An 18,883-nucleotide genomic window follows, 5' to 3' on the forward strand; every position below is an offset into this window, starting at 1 on the left:
GAATTTTAATACTGAATTAAATAGAATTTATTGAAATTAAATTTAAATTTAGGCAAATTTAACAAATTAAAATAAATAAAAAATAAATAAAATAAAAATTTGTCTAATTTTCAAGGATCGGAAAATATTTCGAATTTTCATGACAACAAATATTGAATCTAGACAAAAAATTATATTATTCTTGAATTATTTTTTACTATAATAAATCAACTATTATATTTAATTATATTAATAATATTTTAATAATTACTCCTCTTAACTCAAAAACATTTTTGAATAATTTTTTCAAAGCCAAATAGTTACAGAAAAATATCGAAATAGTTTCGATTTTAAAATCTGTTTTCGAAGTTTCGGAAAATGATAGAAACAAAATAATAAATTCTAAAAAAAAATAAATAACAAAAAACATAGAAAATTGTTTCAATAAATAATTTACTTCCAAACGAATATTAACTTTCCTTCTATTCGTAAAAATTGAATTTCAGTGTAAAAAATAAAAAAATTGTCCTTCACTGTTGGAATATATCAAAAAAAAGTTCAGCGCAAAAACAAGTGAATTCCAAAAAGTACATGAAGGTTCAAAATAAAAAAAAACAATGAAAAACCTCTGCTTAGGCTAACCTTATCTTGAAGCTCGCCAGGACGTCCGCGGGACTGTTTTCCGGAAAAAAGAAAAATTTAGTGATGAAAAAAATAAATGATGTTTTCAAAACAGAAAAAAAATGATAGGAAATTTGATAAAAAGAAACTGTTAGCTATTTTTTTTTTTTTTTGCTTATGTCGAAAAAAAATTAATATGTAGTAAATGTTACCGTTTCATTGAAACGTTTATAAATAGTTCCTGAGAAAAAAGGCGAATTAAGTAGCGAATTAGCGTTGATAGCAGCAATATTTCAGCATCAGCTTCGAAAGAAGGCTAAAATTATAATTTTTCAATTATTATTAATATGATTATTCGCAGCAGCGATTTTATTTTTATTCTGACCCTGTTTTCTTTAAATATAATATGTTGCATAAAATGTGATACTCAAAAATAATTAAATGAATAAATAAATAAATAAAATAATAAAATAAATGATGAATGTTTAATTAACTGCAAATAATGTTGACGGATGTTGATGATAATTATTGTGATTAGAATATTATTAAGAATAATGTTGTAAATAATAATTAATTGCTGACAAAAGTAAAACAAAAATCTAAAAAAACATTTAAAATTAAATTAGATAGTTATTTAAAATTTGAATTTTTTAAAATTAAAATCACTATTTTAAATAATGAAATTAAAATTAAAATTAAAATTAAAATATTAAAAGAAAATATTAAAAGAAAATTAAAAAGAAAAGAATTAAGATACTTTTTAGACTCTAAAAATTTTCTTGTAGCGGCAAAAAGAAAATCGATACAAAATGTGAGAATACTTTTTTTGTTCTAGTAAAATTTTTCTTCTCCTTTTTGCATAATGATAAAAAAAATTTGTTTTTTTTTATTAATATTTGCGAATATGATCAATTGGAAATAAATGACAATGAGTGGATGAGATAAAAAAAAATTGCAGGACATGATTTGGTAAGCTTTGTGTTATAGCGAACACAAATCTCACCTTTGTATCTAACACCTCGCCGGGACGTAACTTTCCCGCCTGTGGAAAATCACAGAGACGAGAATAAACAATTAGTGGATTTTTATCTAAATTTTTGTTTTCATCTAAAGAAAAAACCTTCCACAATTTTTTTAAAAAGGCCCTCAATCGCTAATTCAAAATCACGACGAGAAATAAAAAATATAATTTTTCACAATACAGACAATTTCTATTTTAATAAAAGAAAAAATTTATCAGCCAATAAATAAAAACATAGAAAATAATTAACAATTTTAAATAAATTTCTTACGATTTCTATTCTTCAATTTTGCTACAATTTACATACTTACAATTTTTTATTTTAAATTATTCAATTCTATTGTCAAAAATTTTTTCATTCAATATTTTGAATTATAAATTTTTTGCAATTGAAAATATTCAATTATAAATTTTTTACAATTGAAAATATCCAATAATAAATTTTTTACACTTGAAAATATTCAATTTAAAATTTTGTTTACAATTAGAAATATTCAATTATAAATTTTTTTGCAATTAAAAATATTCATACATAAATTTTTTGCAATGAAATTAATTAATTAAAAATATATAAGTAAAAAATTGAAAAATCTGCTCTCGATTTTGAATATAGCGATTTTGAAGATATCGATTGACATTACAAAAGAAAATAAAAGAAATGTCACAAACGACACCCAAAAGAATGATCCGATGATTCGCAGGAATTCGATGACGATGATCAAAGATAATAGTCAAATCTACGAAATGATTGATGATTACTATTATTATTACTAATAAAATTATTGCGCTAAATTTAAATCAATTTCTACAATGCGATTTCAGAACGTTACAATAAAAAATAAAAATTCTCTAATTAAGAAAAAATTATTATTGCATCTAATGCAAATATTTAAAAAAAATATGAAAAATACGATCGAAAAATTGCTTCTTCTTTCGAGAATTTTTATTTTCCATTGAAACGTTTTTTAATTAAAAAAAATACTTGTTTATGATTCAAGAAAAAAAAATATTTGTCTTGTGATGTAATTGTAATTTGTATGGTGGTAACTGTACATATATGCATTTAGTGGTCAAGATTGCACTTTTGTTTAACCCAATTCATTCTCATTCTTTATTAAAATGGAACCATTCCGATTAAATGATTATAAATGATTATTAGAATTAATTGTTTCTTTTTTAGTGATTAATTTTTTTGGTCATGAACTCGAAAAGTATCATCAGTCGAATTTGCGGAAAATAAAAAAATTTCACGACATTTCCCTTTTGTAAATTTATGAATTTTAATAACGAGTGATAAATTACTTCAACAAGAGTATCAACAAGAAAATTGTTATATATGTTCGATAAATTGTCTACACATTGTTAACTTTACTTTAATCACTTGTTAATGTCAACCAGCGACTCAAACAGCATTGTCCAACAAACAACGTTTGCCAAATCGCCCGTGAACATTAAAAACGATCCGTGTCATTGCCAATTTCAGATTGAATTTCTTGTTCAGTGATTCACTCGGCAAATTTCTTCCGAAAAATGAATTAAGAAAATTTTTCGCAAAACAAATTTTGCTCTTGAATAAAAAAAAAAAACGGTTTGAAAAATATTTTCGAATTACAAAAAAACTGCTTCAAAATTATTTTCTGTTTTGTTTTTAAATAAACAAAAATTCAATATTTTTCCCTGATTTTCATATAGAATTTTGACTTTTTCCTTGATCCCTATAAAATTTGTTTAATTTCAATGTCTGAATAATTCTTTTCCTATTTTTGACAATTTGAAACAAATTTACTGCAAATCTAGAAAATTTGATGATTTTACCTGAATGAGAGGAATAAAGAATAAAAAAAAAAAACAAAGAATAAAAAGACTTATAAATTGTTTTTTTTTGGCAAAAAGGAAAATATCAGCAAAATTGTGATGCAATTATATTTACATTTTGGATTTCAATGTGAAAAATGTGCCTTATTAAAAGCGAGATAAATTAAATCTAATTAGTTTGACAAATCAGACAGGCCAACATGCATTTCGGAAAACATAGCCGTACTCCAGATATTTTCTATACTATACGATTTGCGGGATAAACTTGGCCAACATTTTGCATTACGGCTTTATTTTCACGAAGCAATTTGCAGACACGACGATATATTATCATTTAACGCTGTGTATTGAATTTTCCAATCTAAGTCGTGTTTCGGTATTTTTTCTCCCTTAATTTTGAAAATAAACTCCAATTATCGCTAATATTCTCCTCTCCTTGAAAAATAAGAAAAAATCAATTACACAAGAATTAAATCAAAGGGTAAAAAATATATGAAAAAAATAATTTTCGATAATATTCTCCTTTCTTTAAAAAATAAAAAAAAAGTAGAATTAAAACCAACTGCAGAAGAATTAAATAGAAGGGAAAAAATAATAAAAAATTTTCGAAATATAATCAGAGATATTGAATAACCCACAGGTGCCAAATGAGAGTAAAAAATAACGACGAAAATAGTTTTCTATATTATAAAATTTAATAAATTGGTGACTATTTCTTATCCACGCATTGATTCTTGAATTTGTTCCAGTTTAACTGCAACGTTACTTATATATATTCGAGAATATACTTTTCGAGTTCAGATCAATTTTTATTTTTTCATTTTTATTTTTTTTTGTGGTGTTTTGATTAATAAATGAAATTAAAATCTAGTGACGAGCGTCTAATAAAAAATGTCGACATGCAGAGCCCGAATTGACTTTGAATTCCGTGCGCTAGTTGCGGGGGCACTGTTTGGCATTTCTCATTTTGAAACTAGTAAATTTGTGCTTGTCTTGTTTTGGTAAACAGAAATTGGATCTATAGTTACGAGCAATAAATACTGTTGAATCTCATCACTTAACGCCAATTTATTGCCATCCGGCAACACCAAAAATAATCACCGATTTTCTTCGATCTTAATTATAAAATTGTCGTGTAAAAAATATTCAAAGTAAATGTTCAAAAAAATTTTAAGTAAACTTAATCTTTGTAGTAAGTAATATTTCAATTTAAATCTTTTAAAAATATTAAGTAATTTTAATATTATAAATTAATGTGTAAAAAATTAAAGTAAAAAAATACAATACAAAATACAATACAATAAAAAAATAAAAAAATACAAATTCGATCAAGACTCCAATAAATTTTATTTCGTGAACTAATATTTCATTTTAAATCACTTTTTAACCAATTTTTTCCATCAAATACTGAACTAGAAATTAAAATAAATAAAATAAAACTTAGAAAAGCAATTTAAAATATTTTTTTTACAGAAACAAAAAAAATCCGAACAAGACCCGAATAAATTTTATTAAATGAACTAATATTACATTTTGAGTCACTTTTCAATTTATTTCCTCTGTCAAATATTAAACTAAATGAAAAAAAAATAAAATAAAAACAAGAAAAGAAATTAAAAATATTTTTTTTGTAATAATTTATCAAAATTGTCAGAGAAATCTTAAGAAGACGAATAAATTCAGAACTAAATGAAAAAAAATACAATAAAAAATTGTTCACAGATAAATTAGTGCTCGTAACTATAGTGAGAGATGTAACGGAGAAAAATGCTGATTTTTTTTTTTTTGATAAGTAAGGAAATTTTACACTTGATATTCACTTTTCCCGTGATGATATTGTATAATTAACGTGCGAGCTCGTGCATAAATTGTTAAAAATTGTTCGATGAATAATACTGGTAGTGGTAGTAACGAGCAGGCACAACCGAAGAGATCATTTATCTTTCCATAAATAATAATTTTGTTTTTTTAAAAATAAAACAAAATTTTTTATTCGAATTCAAAAATCAACATTAGTAAATTTTTTCTTTTCACAGAAAAAAAATTCTAATTAAATTTAAAAATTCTTTCTTACAAAAATACAAAATTTTCCCATAAACTCAGAAGTTAATTTTAATAAAAACTAAACGCAACACAAAATAAAAACGTAAAATTAAATTATTCCAAAAATCAATTTGAAAAAATCAAAACATGTTAAAATATCAGAAAATGAACAAAAAAAAAATTACTTTACAAAAATACAATTTTAATTGAATAAAATAATTAAACAAAATAATGAAATAATTTTAATTGAACAAAATAATTGAATACAATAATTTGAGTTGAATAAAATAATTGAACAAAATAATTTTAATTCAACAAAAAGTAATTGAACAAAATAATTTTAATTTGACAAAAAATAATTGAATAAAATAATTTTAATTGGACAAAATAATTCAATATAATAATTTCTGTTGAATAAAATAATTGAATAAAGAATTAAATTAAATAATTTGAATTAAATTAAATTGAATAATAAGAAAAAAAAATAAGTGGAAGAAGATTAAATAATCTCTTGGCATGAGTGAGTGTGAATGTGGAAGAGATAGAAAAGAAAAAAAAATTGTAAGTGTCTATGAGTGAGAAGGCAAGTAAGTGTCAAGAAAAAGTGCAATGCTCGATAAGTGGAGTAGTTTGAAGAAGGTTGCAGACGAGGCATCATCATTCTCTTCTTCTTCAAATTGAAGAAGTTTCTCACCTTCATGCGCTCATCGACCACCTCACCAGGGCGCAGCTTTCTATTCTCCTATGAACCAAATCGTTATGAGCAAACGCTGCGTGTTATGTGTACTTGTGTATAAAGAATATATTCATTTTATCAATTTTAAAAATTAATCAATTAATTAATGAAAATCAATCGCTCAATTTGCCAAAAAAAAAACAAAAAACAAAAAAATTCTGTAATATAAAAATTCACTATTTAAAGAAATAGAAAATAAATCAATCGACTAGGAAAAAAATTTCCTATTTACAAAAATTGAAAATAAAATAAAGTAGAGAAAAATTTACTATTTAGAAAAATAAAAAGATAGACTTGGAAAAATATTTTCTATTTAAAAAAATAAAAAGATTGACTAGGAAAAAAATTTAAATATCGATTTAAATATTTTTAAGAAAGCATTAATTTTTTTAACAATTAAATTTGCAAATTGAGCGATTAATTTCGTGATTGTCGAGAAAATAAGAAAAAAAAGATCTATCTTCATTTCTCCATTTATCCTCTTCTTTCCCGGTATCCTGCGTTGGGACCTGTTATAAAATTACCTGAGACCGCGAAATGTTTCTTTTTTTTTGCAAATTGGACAAAATTGGAATATTTATGTTTCTCTTTCTTTGGAATAACAATATTGCACAGAGGGATTAACGTTGAAGACGAAAAACAAATAAACAAGACAATAACGTATACAAAGAGGTAGTGTAAAATATACACAAACGTAAATTCTAATCTAAAATTTCTAGACACTTAGAGACATTGCTTAACGGGAATGTGACACATAAAAAGACAATTTTTCTTTGTTTTAGAGAAAAAAAAGGGACAATCTCTAAATTATTTATAATTATTAATTGCTGACTAATTGAGACTTGAACGAGAGTAGATCACTGAACTACGGAAAACCCCCTACGACTATCTCCACTTTCTACTTAGTATTACTTAATTTAATTAATAAATTAATTGTACTTGGCACTCGAAAGCATCACTCGATTTTACAAACAATTTTTTTTTTTTGTAAACAAATTTCTACTTTTTCAATAATGCATTGTCCATACGTTTAGTTTACTATCAGTATTTAATTTTACAATTAGTAATTAATAATTATTTATTAGTAAACTAGAGAAAAATTGTACTAAAGTAATGTAATAAAAAACTGCTAAATCTATTCAGTATCATTCAAAAATTCAGTGTCAAAAAATTCCTTCAAAAGACACGCTTTTGTTAAGCATTTCTAACTTGCATTTCTTTAAACTACTAATTCAACTTCAAACTACTATTTTTAAGTAAATAAAAAAATATTTTTTTAGTCTTAATTTTCTTAAATTAATTAAAATCATTTTTTATTTTAAATATGAGACTAATTAACTGAAATCGAGAATTTGAATTACAATCGAGTACCAAGTGCAAAATCAGTTGATTAATCTCCTTTTATTTGATTGTACGAAATTATTTTAAATATTTTCAGAATCTTTCAACGAGATCGATCATCTGACGGTTATTTTCGAACCAGAGGCTAAAGGACGAAATTTTGTTTCCGATAATAAGAAAATAGTAATTGAAATAAATAAAAAATAAACAAAAAATAAATATGGGCTACGATTAAAATAAATAAATAAATAAAAAATACAAAATAAATAAAAAGAAAATTGAAAACCAAATTAATAGAAAAAATTATGACCAAAGAATTTGGTTAGTAAATGACTTCAAAATTTCGGAATGTTTAGAAATAATTATAAAAATGAAAAAAATGTTAATAAAAATAAAAAAATATAAATTTTATGATAAGAAAGTAATTAATTGAAGAAAGAAATTGATAACTAAATTAACTAAAAAAATGATTGATGAATTTTTTCAAAATTTGACTTTAAAATTTCGAAATGTTCGGAAAAAAATCATAAAAATCAATAAAACAAATAGAAAACCAAAAACAATTTTATAATCAGAAAGTAAAGAATTGAAAGAAGAAATTGAAATTGAAATTACTAAAAAAATATGATTCAAGAATTTTGTCAAAATTTGTCTTTAAAATTTGGAAATGTTTAGAAAGAAATCATTAAAATGAACAAAACGAATAAAAAACAAAAATAAATAAATTTTATGATAAGAAAATAATTAATTGAAAGAAGAAATTGAAATTGAAATTACTAAAAAAAATATGATTAAAGAATTTTGTCAAAATTGGACTTTAAAATTTCGAAATGTTTGAAAAAAATCATAAAAATGAATAAAAAAAATAAAAAACCAAACAAAAAAACAAAAAACAATTTTATAATCAGAAAGGAAAGAATTAAAAGAAGAAATTAAAAATGAAATTACTAAGAAAAATATGATTTAGGAATTTTGACAAAATTTTACTTTAAAATTTCGAAATGATTAGAAAAAAATTATAAAAATGAACAAAACCGAATGAAAAACAAAAAAAAAATAAATTTTATAGTCAGAAAGTAAAGAATTGAATGAAAAAATTGAAAACTAAATTACTAAAAATTATGATCAAAAAATTTTGTAAAAATTTAGAAAGGTTTTAGAAATTTAGAAAGGTTTAGAAAAAAATTATAAAATCGAAGAAAAAAAACATAAAACTATAAAAAAAAATACTAAAAAAAAATTACTCATTAAAAAATAAAATTTATCCATAAAAATACTTCTGAAAATTTTTTTTCGAAAAAAACCATAAAAAAAGATAATTTTTATAGTATAAAATTAAATTGTTAAATAGGTATGTTAAAATCAATTAACATTAAAATTCACTGACTATAAAAAAATACTAAAGACTATAAAAGAATACTAAAATTAAAGTTCATTAAGAAATAAAATTTATCTACAAAAAATACCACTGAAAATTTTGTTTTTTCGGAAAAAAACCCTTGAGCCTCTGTGTTCGAATGATCCACACACTGTGAAATCTTGCTGAGATAAATTCCAAAAAATAAAAACATACCTCGTCACTGATGATAAGACTGGGTCTGCGTCCTAATTCTTCCGGAGGAATAAGAGATCCTCGCCGACTGCCAGAACCACTTCCCGGTGGAATAATAATCGAACCCCTTCGACTAGCGACAGGCGATACGTTTTTGCTGACCTCGATTTTAGGCGCTTCCGGTGTTTTAATCTCAGGTGCTTTAATTTCAGGTGTCTTGATTTCCGGTACTTTTGGCTACATTAAAAAAAAAAATACAAATTAAAAAAAAAATTTCCAGAAATTATCAAAACAAAAAAAAAAAATTTTTTTTTTTCTTTGGCAATAAAGAGCGACTCAAAAAGCTTGTTGTGTGGCGTGTGACCTCGAGAGAAAATCGATCGACGAACTCGAGGATTCGATGATTCGATGGCAATCGCGATGGAAATTAAACTGAGACCAATGAGACAGAACAGAAGAGAGGTACGATAAGTGACCTGCCAGTTTTCATGTCCCGACTAAAAGTGGTCGTAATATTTCCAAAAATAGCGAAGGCCATTTTCAACATTTTGTCCCTCTTCTCTTTTTGCAAACCTCTCGTATTAGATGATCATTCCCCACCGCGGGGGGGAAATTGCAATCAAAAGGGGGTAAAACGAGAGATATGGCGAGATATTTGCAAAAATAGTTTTCCACGCGAAGCATCATTTACACGTGTGCCAAATTATTCGAAAGATTTTGGGGCCGGCCAATCATTCTCGTTTCTGCGATCGTCCGGATAATTTTCTCGTGAAGATAACTTAATTGATGATTATTTTGGCTTTCACGAGAAAATTTATCTTGTTTGTGTATATGTAATTCTTATTTTCTCGAAAAATCTTTGTCGAAAAGAAAAGAAGACAAAATCGGACAGAATTCGAAAAGAGAAAAGAAGGAAAAAGAGAAAATAAATTAAAAAAGAGAAAAAGAAAAGAAAAAAAAGGAAAAAAAAGAAAATAAATTAAAAAAGAGAAAAAGAAAAGGAAATAAAAAAAGAGAAAAAAGAAAAGAAGAGAAGAAAGGAAAAAAAGAAACGAAAAAGAGAAATCGAAAATTAAAATTCTAAAACGAAGTGAAAAGATTGATTAACCAGAAAGGAATCAATGTTCAAAATAGTGAATCGTCATTGACACACGATCATTGAATGAAGCACCTCAAGAGAATTAGTTGCACTTCTAAGCAGCGATTGTGCCAAAAAAAAATCATCCTCTTTAAAGAAAAACTGGAAAAAAATTTTTCTTTCCTCGTCGATTTCTCTCATCGGTCACAGAAGCGACATTTATGGTTTTAATTTGATTCCAGCAATAAACGAACACTTCAACTCACCTTTGAATCGAATTTCTGTTCGTTGACATGTAAAAAGAAGAAAGTCTTCATTATAATGGTTTCTATTTCGAAAATATTCTGCCCGGAAAATATTCCCTACCATGACTTTTTTAAACTTGTAAATCAATCGAAAAATAAATTTCATTTTTTATTTTGAATTCGAAATAAAAAAGATAAAATTACTAATAACATAATTTTTCTAAAGACCTAAAAAATAAACTTTTGATTCCTTTAAAATATTATGTACCAATTTTAATTATTTTTCAATTTTTTATTTGAAAATTTGAAATAAAATATTAAAATTGCAAATAATTTATTTGTATTAATCATTATTCTCCGAAAATAAATTTTCAATGCCTTTAATTTTAATTCCGTATGAAATAAATCAATAAATTATGGATAAACTTTTGAAAAGAAAATTCTAAATCTTTCGCAAAAAAAAAAATTCTCAACGTACGATGAGAAAATGAGTGAAAAACAAATTTGTAAGAAACAAAAAACACTATTTCGGAAAAATAGCATTAAATTCACAATTATCACTTGCCAGTAAACATCTGACAATAAACAACAAAAATTTTTCTCATATTATCACAAATATCTATTACTAAATTACACACAATCGGACAAAAAAAAATGCTAATAATAAAACAAATTTTAAGTAAAGGACAAATTTCCACTATTTGGAAAAATCAACTTGAAAAAATAAAGAAAATATTCAAAAAATTGTCAATTAAACAGTAGTTAAAAAATAAAACAAAAAATTTAAATATCCAAAAATAGTAAAATACAAAGTGAAAAAAGTAAAAAAAATCAAAAAATCTCCTAAAATAGTAAAATGGAAATAAAAGAATACAGAAAAAATAAAAAATATCAAAAAACAGTAAAAATGAAAAGTAGAAAAATATCCAAAAATAGTAAAGCAAATAGTAAAAAAATAGTAAAATGAAAAGTAAGAAAAGTAAAACTAATACAAAATATTCAATAATAGTAAAATACAAAGTGAAAAAAGTAAAAATAATAAAAAATATCAAAAAATAGTAAAATTAAAAGTAAAAAATAAAGAAAAAATATCCAAAAAAAGTAAAATAAAAAGGAAAAAAAATAAAAATATTAAAAAATCTCCTAAAATGTTAAAAAAAGAAGTAAAAGAATACAGAAAAAATAGTAAAAATGAAAAGTAAGAAAAGTAAAACTAATAAAAAATATCTGAAAACAGTAAAATAAAAAGTGAAAAAAGTAAAATTAATAAAAAAATCAAAAAATAGTAAAATTTAAAGTAAAAAATACAGAAAATATACAAAAATAGTAAAATAAAAAGTGAAAATAGTAAAATTAATAAAAAATATCAAAAAATAGTAAAATTAAAAGTAAAAAATAAAGAAAAAATAAAAAATATCAAAAAATAGTAAAATAAAAAGTGAAAAAAGTAAAAATATTTAAAAAATATATAAAACTAGTGAAATTAAAAGTAAAATAAAAAATTACAAAAGTAAAAATAATAAAAAATACCCAAAAACAGCAAAGAAAAGTAAAAAAAAATAATAAATAAAATATATAAAAGTATATATATAGAAAGTATCATTAAAAATTTTCAATGACAATTTTTAATCCCTTGCAAAATGTAAAATTCATTTAATCAATCTTTTCAGTATTTGAAAATCTCAAAGTTGAATTTTTGAATCATATCCAAATAGTGGCAACCTTCCTTTATAAACTATACTCTTATTATGACTATTGTCTATACATTGGTGTCTAATTTTTCAGGTATCAGTTCATCATTTACCTTGAAAAAACATTCTAAACATTGAAAAGAACATTCTAAAAGAAGAAGAAGAAGAAAACTTCTAAAAATCACAATTCTATACAATAGGAAACTATTTTCCGTGCAAAAAGAATACAAAAAAAATAATTATTAATTGTCACCTGAGTCGTGGGTCTTTCAAGTTTCGTCTTATCTCTTCCAGCATAGTCAGCAAATTCAAATTCTTGCGGTTTTTCAAGAACAGGTCTCTCATAATCAGGTATCTCTGGAAGTTCATAATCCTTTTGTTTCGATGCTTTCGGCGCTTTCACCCTCTTAATCTCTTGTTTCTCCGGTTTTTCCACTTTCTGCGAAGAAAAATTAAATCGTTAATATAAAATATCAATTTTGAAAATCGAGAATTAATTTAATTATTAATTGGAAAAAATGGTTTGAATTAATTTTTGTAAAGATTATTTATCGTTATCATACTTAGAGTTTATCGAAAAGTTAATATTTCTTTATTATTAATTATTAATAATTAATAAGATTATTTTATTGTCAAATAGGGGAAAAGCTTGAAAATTATTTTCGAGTAGAATTTTATTGAGTCAGTGAGTTTTAAGTTTTTTATTTTAAGAAGTTCAGTGAGTATTTTTAATTAAGGATCAAGAAGATATTTTACAACTGAAAATAAAAAGATAATTCCTTTTTTTCTTTCCTTTTATCAACTATTTATTTTCCATACTATTTTGTATTTATTTTTGTTGCCAAAGTACTTGAATTAAATTAAAAAGGAAATAATTATTTACTTATTTATTTTTATTTTACAACTAATATTTAATTTACGATTTATATAAATAATAAAAATAGATAAATAAAATAAATAATAATAAAGTAAATAATACAAAAATTATCTTTTTATTTTTCTCGAAATTTATGAGTGACTAGTAAGTTTTTAATAAATATTATTTTTGCTGAGCTTATCACATATTTTATGAGTTAAAAATAGTGTAGAAATGTAGTATAATTATTAGTTCAAAATCGAAGTATCAATTTTATAATGAAAATATTAAACGCAGAAATGTTTTTTGTACAGTTTCAGATCGAGGATTTTTTTTACAGCTTTCGTGTTACTTTTTAGAACACGAAAATTAGTTTTTAAGTAAATTATGTACACTGTGTGTGGAAAGTAGTGTCCAGAGGGTGAAAATTAGAATGAAAAACCAGCTCCTGAAGAAAGTTTCGTAAAAAAAGTGAGCAGAATCCCAAATTACATTTTCCCAATGTACAACATTTTGTACATTACGCAAAAATGTTTTAAGTACAAGGAAAGAAGTTTTAAGTACAAGAAAAAAGTTTTAAGTACAAGAATGAAGTTTTAAGTACAAGAAGAAAGTTTTAAATACAAGAAAGAAATTAGAATTGAATCGAAAATTATTAAAAATCAGAAACAGAAAAAAGAGTCAAAGCACAGAAAGTTTTCCATTTTTTTTTTTTTTTTTAATTGTAAATTGATGCAATAGAGGAATTTTAAGGAAAAAATTAATATAATTAATTGTAAAATTAAAAATTAATAAAATTCTTGAAAGAAGAAATGTGGTAAAAGAAACAATTTAGAGAAAAAGAAAGAAAGGAGACATTGTTGATAAGAGTCTCTTGTAGAACAGAAAATGAGAGAAAAATCGCTTTAGTGACAGAAACGAAGAAATTGAGTTTATGAGAAAAGATGATCATCAAAAAAGGTCAGTAGAACAGAGAATTTTTTTTTCACAGAGAAGAAAGAAATTTTTAAAAAAATGTATTGCAACCCCAATTTTACAGGATACCTTCAGTTCAATAGTGCCATTTTCAACTTTTTCAGGTTCTTTCACAGATTTTTTAACAGGTTTCAGTTGAATTGCCTGAAAGCTTTCAACTTTTAATTCCTGTTTAGGTGGTCTGGCTGGCTTTCGTTTTTCTTCGGCGTTGTTTTCCTTCTGTATTTTAATTATATTCATAATTATTATGTGTATATTTGCAAAAAAAAGACCGAATTTTTTCTTTGTTTCTTTGTTTCTTTCTTGAATAGAACACAGGATATTTGAAGAGCAATTATTTTGAAACGATAAATTTGTTTGTGCGGTATTTTTCGAGTAAAAGTGTAATTATACTTAAAATTAAATAAAAGACGAGACAACATTGAGATAACTATCACAAAAAACTACTTTACAATACAAAGTGAAATTCAATGGATAATTGTCAAGATTTGAATTATTTTTGGAATAACGACTCACTTTCATTTCCACTTTGTTGAGGCCCTTCTTCTCCTCCTCGAGGGTCTGAAAAAGAAATTTTTTAATTAATATAAAGTATTTATAACTGGACGAAATAATTATTTTGCCTAATTAATAATTATTCTTAGTTTTAAGGAATGTATTAAAAATTAAATGTACTAAATGAATAAAATTTTTAAGTAAATAATAAATAGTAAAATAATAAAATAATAAAAAAAATAATAAATAATAAAATAATAATAAGAATAATAAGAATAATAATTAAAATAATAAAAATAAAGGTTAAAAATTACCTTTGTGGGTTTAAGACTAGTTCTTCTACTTTCGTCATCTTTCTGTAAAAAATAAAGAAAAAGTTCCGTTTAGTTATGAAAATATTTTTAGTTATTTTTTATCATGCCAAGTGGACCTAGTGATGAAAAGAAAAAATGATCAATATTAATACAATAAAAGAATGAGATGAAAAATATTAATAAAAATGATGTTTCTAGATGCCTGCAATTTGTGAATCGATTAATTTCAGCATATCTAGCATATAATTAAAAACTATTTTATTTTCTGATTTTTGCAAGAATTATTAACTATAGAAAAGATGTGGAAGTTGAAAATTAATTTGTCCAGTGCTGTTAATAGATCGAAATAAAAGAAAAAATTAGTTGCATTCTGCTACTGCTTGTGAATTATTTCAAAACTTTCCTGCAAATTAAATGAAGATTAAAATTGAAAATAAAAATTGAAAATTTAAATTAAAAAACGAAATTAAAAATTAGAGTTAAAAGTTGGAATTCAAAATTAACATTAAAAATTAAAATTGAAAATTAACATTAAAAATTAAAATTGAAAACTAAAATTAAAAAATAGAATTAAAAAATAAAAATTAAAAATTAAAATTAAAAATTAAAATTAAAAATAGAATTAAAAAGTAGAATTTAAAATTTAAAATTAAAATAAAAAATTAACATTAAAAAATAAACACTAGAAATAAAAATAAAAAATTTGAATTAAAAATGAAAAATACAAATTAATGCTGAAAATGAGTTTCTTAAATGAGTATTTTTAATAATCAGAAACAGAATATGTGAAAAGTGTTTATGTATCTAAAAAATAATGAGATTATTAGTTAGCATTGTTTATGAGAATTTTGTTTTGTGTTCATGTACCTTTGGTACTTCGGGTTTGCCGAGTGTAGCCTTTTGTTTTGGTACCGGTTCTGCCGTCTAAAAATTAATTAAATATTAAAAAAAAAAATCCCTGTGCATTTAAATAAAATTTCTAATTTTCTAAAGTATTGTTTCACAGAATAATAGCAAAAAAATTGTATTTTTAATTGTACGTAAAAACTTTTAACTACCTTGGGTTCTTCCGGTTTACCCAGAGTTGTTTTAGGTTTAGGTGTAGGTTCAACCTAAAATTATTCAGTGTCAAATATTAATTTAATTAAAATTTATATTTAATTTTAGTTTAAAATCAAAATTATCTAATGTTTTTTTTCTATGATATATTAGCAAATTTTCCTTAATGTACTTTTAATTTTAAAATTTCTTTTTGTAGATTTAAACTTTCTGTTTTATTAGATTTAAAGTTTTGTCAAATTTAATTTTTTTAGTTTTATTAAATTTATTATTTTCAGTTTTATTAAATTTAATATTTTTAGTTTTTACTAAATTTAACATTTTCAGTTTCATTAATTTTTTCAGTTTTCATTAATTTAATAATTCTGAGTTTTATTAAATTTAATATTTAGTTTTTATTAAATTTACTATTTTTAGTTTTACTACCTAAATTTACCATTTTTAGTTCTAGAAAATTTAATAAGTTTTGAAAATTCTTTTACTAGAATTTTTTTGTACCTTTAGCTCATCCTTTTTGGCAAGGTCTGTCTTTGGTTTAACTGGTTCATCTTTCTAAAATAGTAAGTTTTGTATGAACCATTGATATATTTTGTGAATAATTAAATAATTTATTATTTATTGATTATCTGATTAGTTTACTACATTACGGATTAATCGGATTATTTAATTTAATTTATACCTCTTATGTAATCATATATTAATTAAAAGACACCATAAAAATATTTGGTTCTTTCACTCTATTTTTATTACCCAGGGCCTACGATCTGACATTTCATATTTTCCTTTTCTCAAGTTACGAATCATTTACTCAATAATTTTTTGCGAAAATTAAAAAAATTCTTTACAATCGTTTCTTTTTTCTTATTAAAAAATTGAATACTATAAAAATATTTATGAAAAATATAGTAGAAAAAATATATGAAAAATACAATAGAAAAATAGTGTACCTCAATTTTTTCCGTAAGATTAAGAGAAGATTCTTGTGGTTTGTCATTTTCCTAAAAATTTAACCAATTTATTTTGTTTCCAAGTGTTTGCCAATTGTAATTGAAATTGAATTAATTTTTTAACTACCTTCTCATTTTCCGGTTGTAGAGGAGAAGAACCGTTTGTAATTTTATCTTTATCCTATGTAAAAATTTAATATTATTATTCATATCATTATTTTAATATAAATCTATTAAAAAAAAAGAAATAAATTTTTGTACCTCTTCCTTTTTCTTCTTGACGGACGTTCTCTTAACAACCTTTTTCTTTACCTATGTCAGCAAAGTACGTTTCTTATTAGTTAAAAAAAATACAAAATATAATAAATAAATAAAAATTACAAATAAATAAATTAATCATCGCTTTTATAATAATAAATAAATAAATATTAATAATAAATAAATAAAATATAAAAAATAATAAAATTAAAGAATTATAAAAATGAATTTACAAATCCCAAAAGTGTACCTTTTTATCATCCGAAGACGTAAGAGACGATTTCTTAGTTTTTGGTTTATCCTACAAAAAAATTAATTTCCAAACTTGAACCTTTCTCTTTTTATAATACGAATATTTTTTTTACTTAACGATTTAATGTAAAAAAATACAAATAGAAAATTTTTTACCTCTTCCTCTTTTGTTACTACTTCATTTGCAACAGAAGTTTTTCGCGAAGGTGTTTTCTAAAATTTCAAAAATTTTCCTTTAACTCAAAGAATTATTTAACTTTTGCCAATTTCAATTAATATTTCTCTAATAACATTGTCTACCTCTTTATCGTTCGGTTTCTCATCCTTTGCTAACGAATCTTTACGTGGCTTTAAAAGATTTTCCTATAAATGAGAAAAGAAAAAAAATTAATTATATACAAAATAAATTCTTAATTAAAAATGTGTAAAAATGTATATAAAAATGTGTAAAAAATGTATATGAAAATGAATATAAAAATGTGTATAAAAATATTTTTAAAAAATAATCTGCAATGTTATGTGTACCTCTTTGTGTTCAAGTTTTCGTGGTGGCACGTACACGTCCTATAAATATTAATATTCCATTTTTAAAAAACAGTCGAGAAAAATATTTCTAAAAAAAAATTCTTCTTTAAAACAAAAATTGTCTGTACCTCATTTTCTTCCGGCCAACTAAATGACGATTTTCGAGAAGAATCGCGAGTATCCTATAAACGTAAAAAAATACCCCATTATCTCTATCTCCGAATTAAAAACAAAAACTAGTTAAATAAAAATAAATCAGTAAATAAAATTGCTAAGAAAATATAATAAGTTGCCAAGAATAATTATTATTTAAAAAAAATATAATTTAATAATATTATCTACCTCTGTTATTGTTACTTGAGTAATCGACGATTTACGCGATACATCATTTACATCCTAAAATCAAAATTTTGTATATAAATAAAATAAATTAAAAATTACATAATTTTGAAAATTCAAATAAAAAAAAATAATAAAAACACAAAATATTTGTACCTCTATTATTCCACGTTTAGCTGTCGGTACGTAAATATCCTACAAAGAAAGTAATTTTGCATTTGTAATTTTCTATTTAAAAAAATGTTTTCGGAAAGAATTTTTACTGTAAAAGAAAAAAAAAATAAAATTAAAATACTTTAAAAAATGTAAAAAAAATTGAGTGTATACCTCTTCTTCAGGCCAATTGAATGAAGATTTACAAGAAGAAGCGCGTGATCCCTATAATAGAAATTCGATAATAATCCCAAATTCAAAAATAATATTAATAAAGAGAATTAAAAATTTTAGTTTTGTGTAAATGTAGATTAAGTACCTCAGTTTCTGTCACTAGAGTAATTGACGATTTACGGGACAGATCACAGTTTTCCTAAAAATTGTATTTGAAATTTACATCTTTCAAGTTTTGATAAATTAAGAAAAAAATATTTATAAATTAAGTTGAATTTACTAAAGAATAAAAAATAAATTACAATTTACATATTTCAAGTTTTGATAAATTAGGAAAAAATATTTATAAATTAAATTTAATTTACTAAAAAATAAATTAAAATTAAATTAAGATTGAATTAAAATTACATAATT

At 23.0% G+C, this 18,883-nt stretch overlaps 1 protein-coding gene across 26 annotated transcripts in view; it reads right to left on the reverse strand.

Moving 5' to 3' along the window:
* LOC122509423 (twitchin) overlaps positions 1–18,883 on the reverse strand; it is a 90,636-nt gene that overhangs the window by 61,352 nt on the left and 10,401 nt on the right. For 11 of the 26 annotated variants that reach the window (XM_043623490.1, XM_043623494.1, XM_043623504.1 and 8 more), the window contains 24 exons: positions 18,615–18,668; positions 18,470–18,520; positions 18,299–18,337; positions 18,146–18,199; positions 17,932–17,985; positions 17,804–17,842; positions 17,579–17,641; positions 17,435–17,491; positions 17,277–17,327; positions 17,030–17,080; positions 16,896–16,949; positions 16,769–16,819; positions 16,320–16,373; positions 15,821–15,874; positions 15,630–15,686; positions 14,763–14,804; positions 14,470–14,514; positions 14,023–14,172; positions 12,376–12,561; positions 10,453–10,467; positions 9,130–9,345; positions 6,174–6,221; positions 1,604–1,642; positions 622–654 (listed from right to left, as the gene is read on the reverse strand). In XM_043623490.1, the coding sequence (XP_043479425.1) occupies positions 622–654; positions 1,604–1,642; positions 6,174–6,221; positions 9,130–9,345; positions 10,453–10,467; positions 12,376–12,561; positions 14,023–14,172; positions 14,470–14,514; positions 14,763–14,804; positions 15,630–15,686; positions 15,821–15,874; positions 16,320–16,373; positions 16,769–16,819; positions 16,896–16,949; positions 17,030–17,080; positions 17,277–17,327; positions 17,435–17,491; positions 17,579–17,641; positions 17,804–17,842; positions 17,932–17,985; positions 18,146–18,199; positions 18,299–18,337; positions 18,470–18,520; positions 18,615–18,668 (1,557 nt within the window). The remainder of the gene's footprint in view (positions 1–621; positions 655–1,603; positions 1,643–6,173; positions 6,222–9,129; positions 9,346–10,452; positions 10,468–12,375; positions 12,562–14,022; positions 14,173–14,469; positions 14,515–14,762; positions 14,805–15,629; positions 15,687–15,820; positions 15,875–16,319; positions 16,374–16,768; positions 16,820–16,895; positions 16,950–17,029; positions 17,081–17,276; positions 17,328–17,434; positions 17,492–17,578; positions 17,642–17,803; positions 17,843–17,931; positions 17,986–18,145; positions 18,200–18,298; positions 18,338–18,469; positions 18,521–18,614; positions 18,669–18,883) is intronic. The other 15 variants (XM_043623513.1, XM_043623516.1, XM_043623515.1 and 12 more) reach the window with 13 other exon arrangements.

The sequence above is a fragment of the Leptopilina heterotoma genome, unplaced genomic scaffold, assembly GCF_015476425.1.
Source record: "Leptopilina heterotoma isolate Lh14 unplaced genomic scaffold, ASM1547642v1 Lhet_60, whole genome shotgun sequence".
Lineage (NCBI taxonomy): Eukaryota > Metazoa > Arthropoda > Insecta > Hymenoptera > Figitidae > Leptopilina > Leptopilina heterotoma.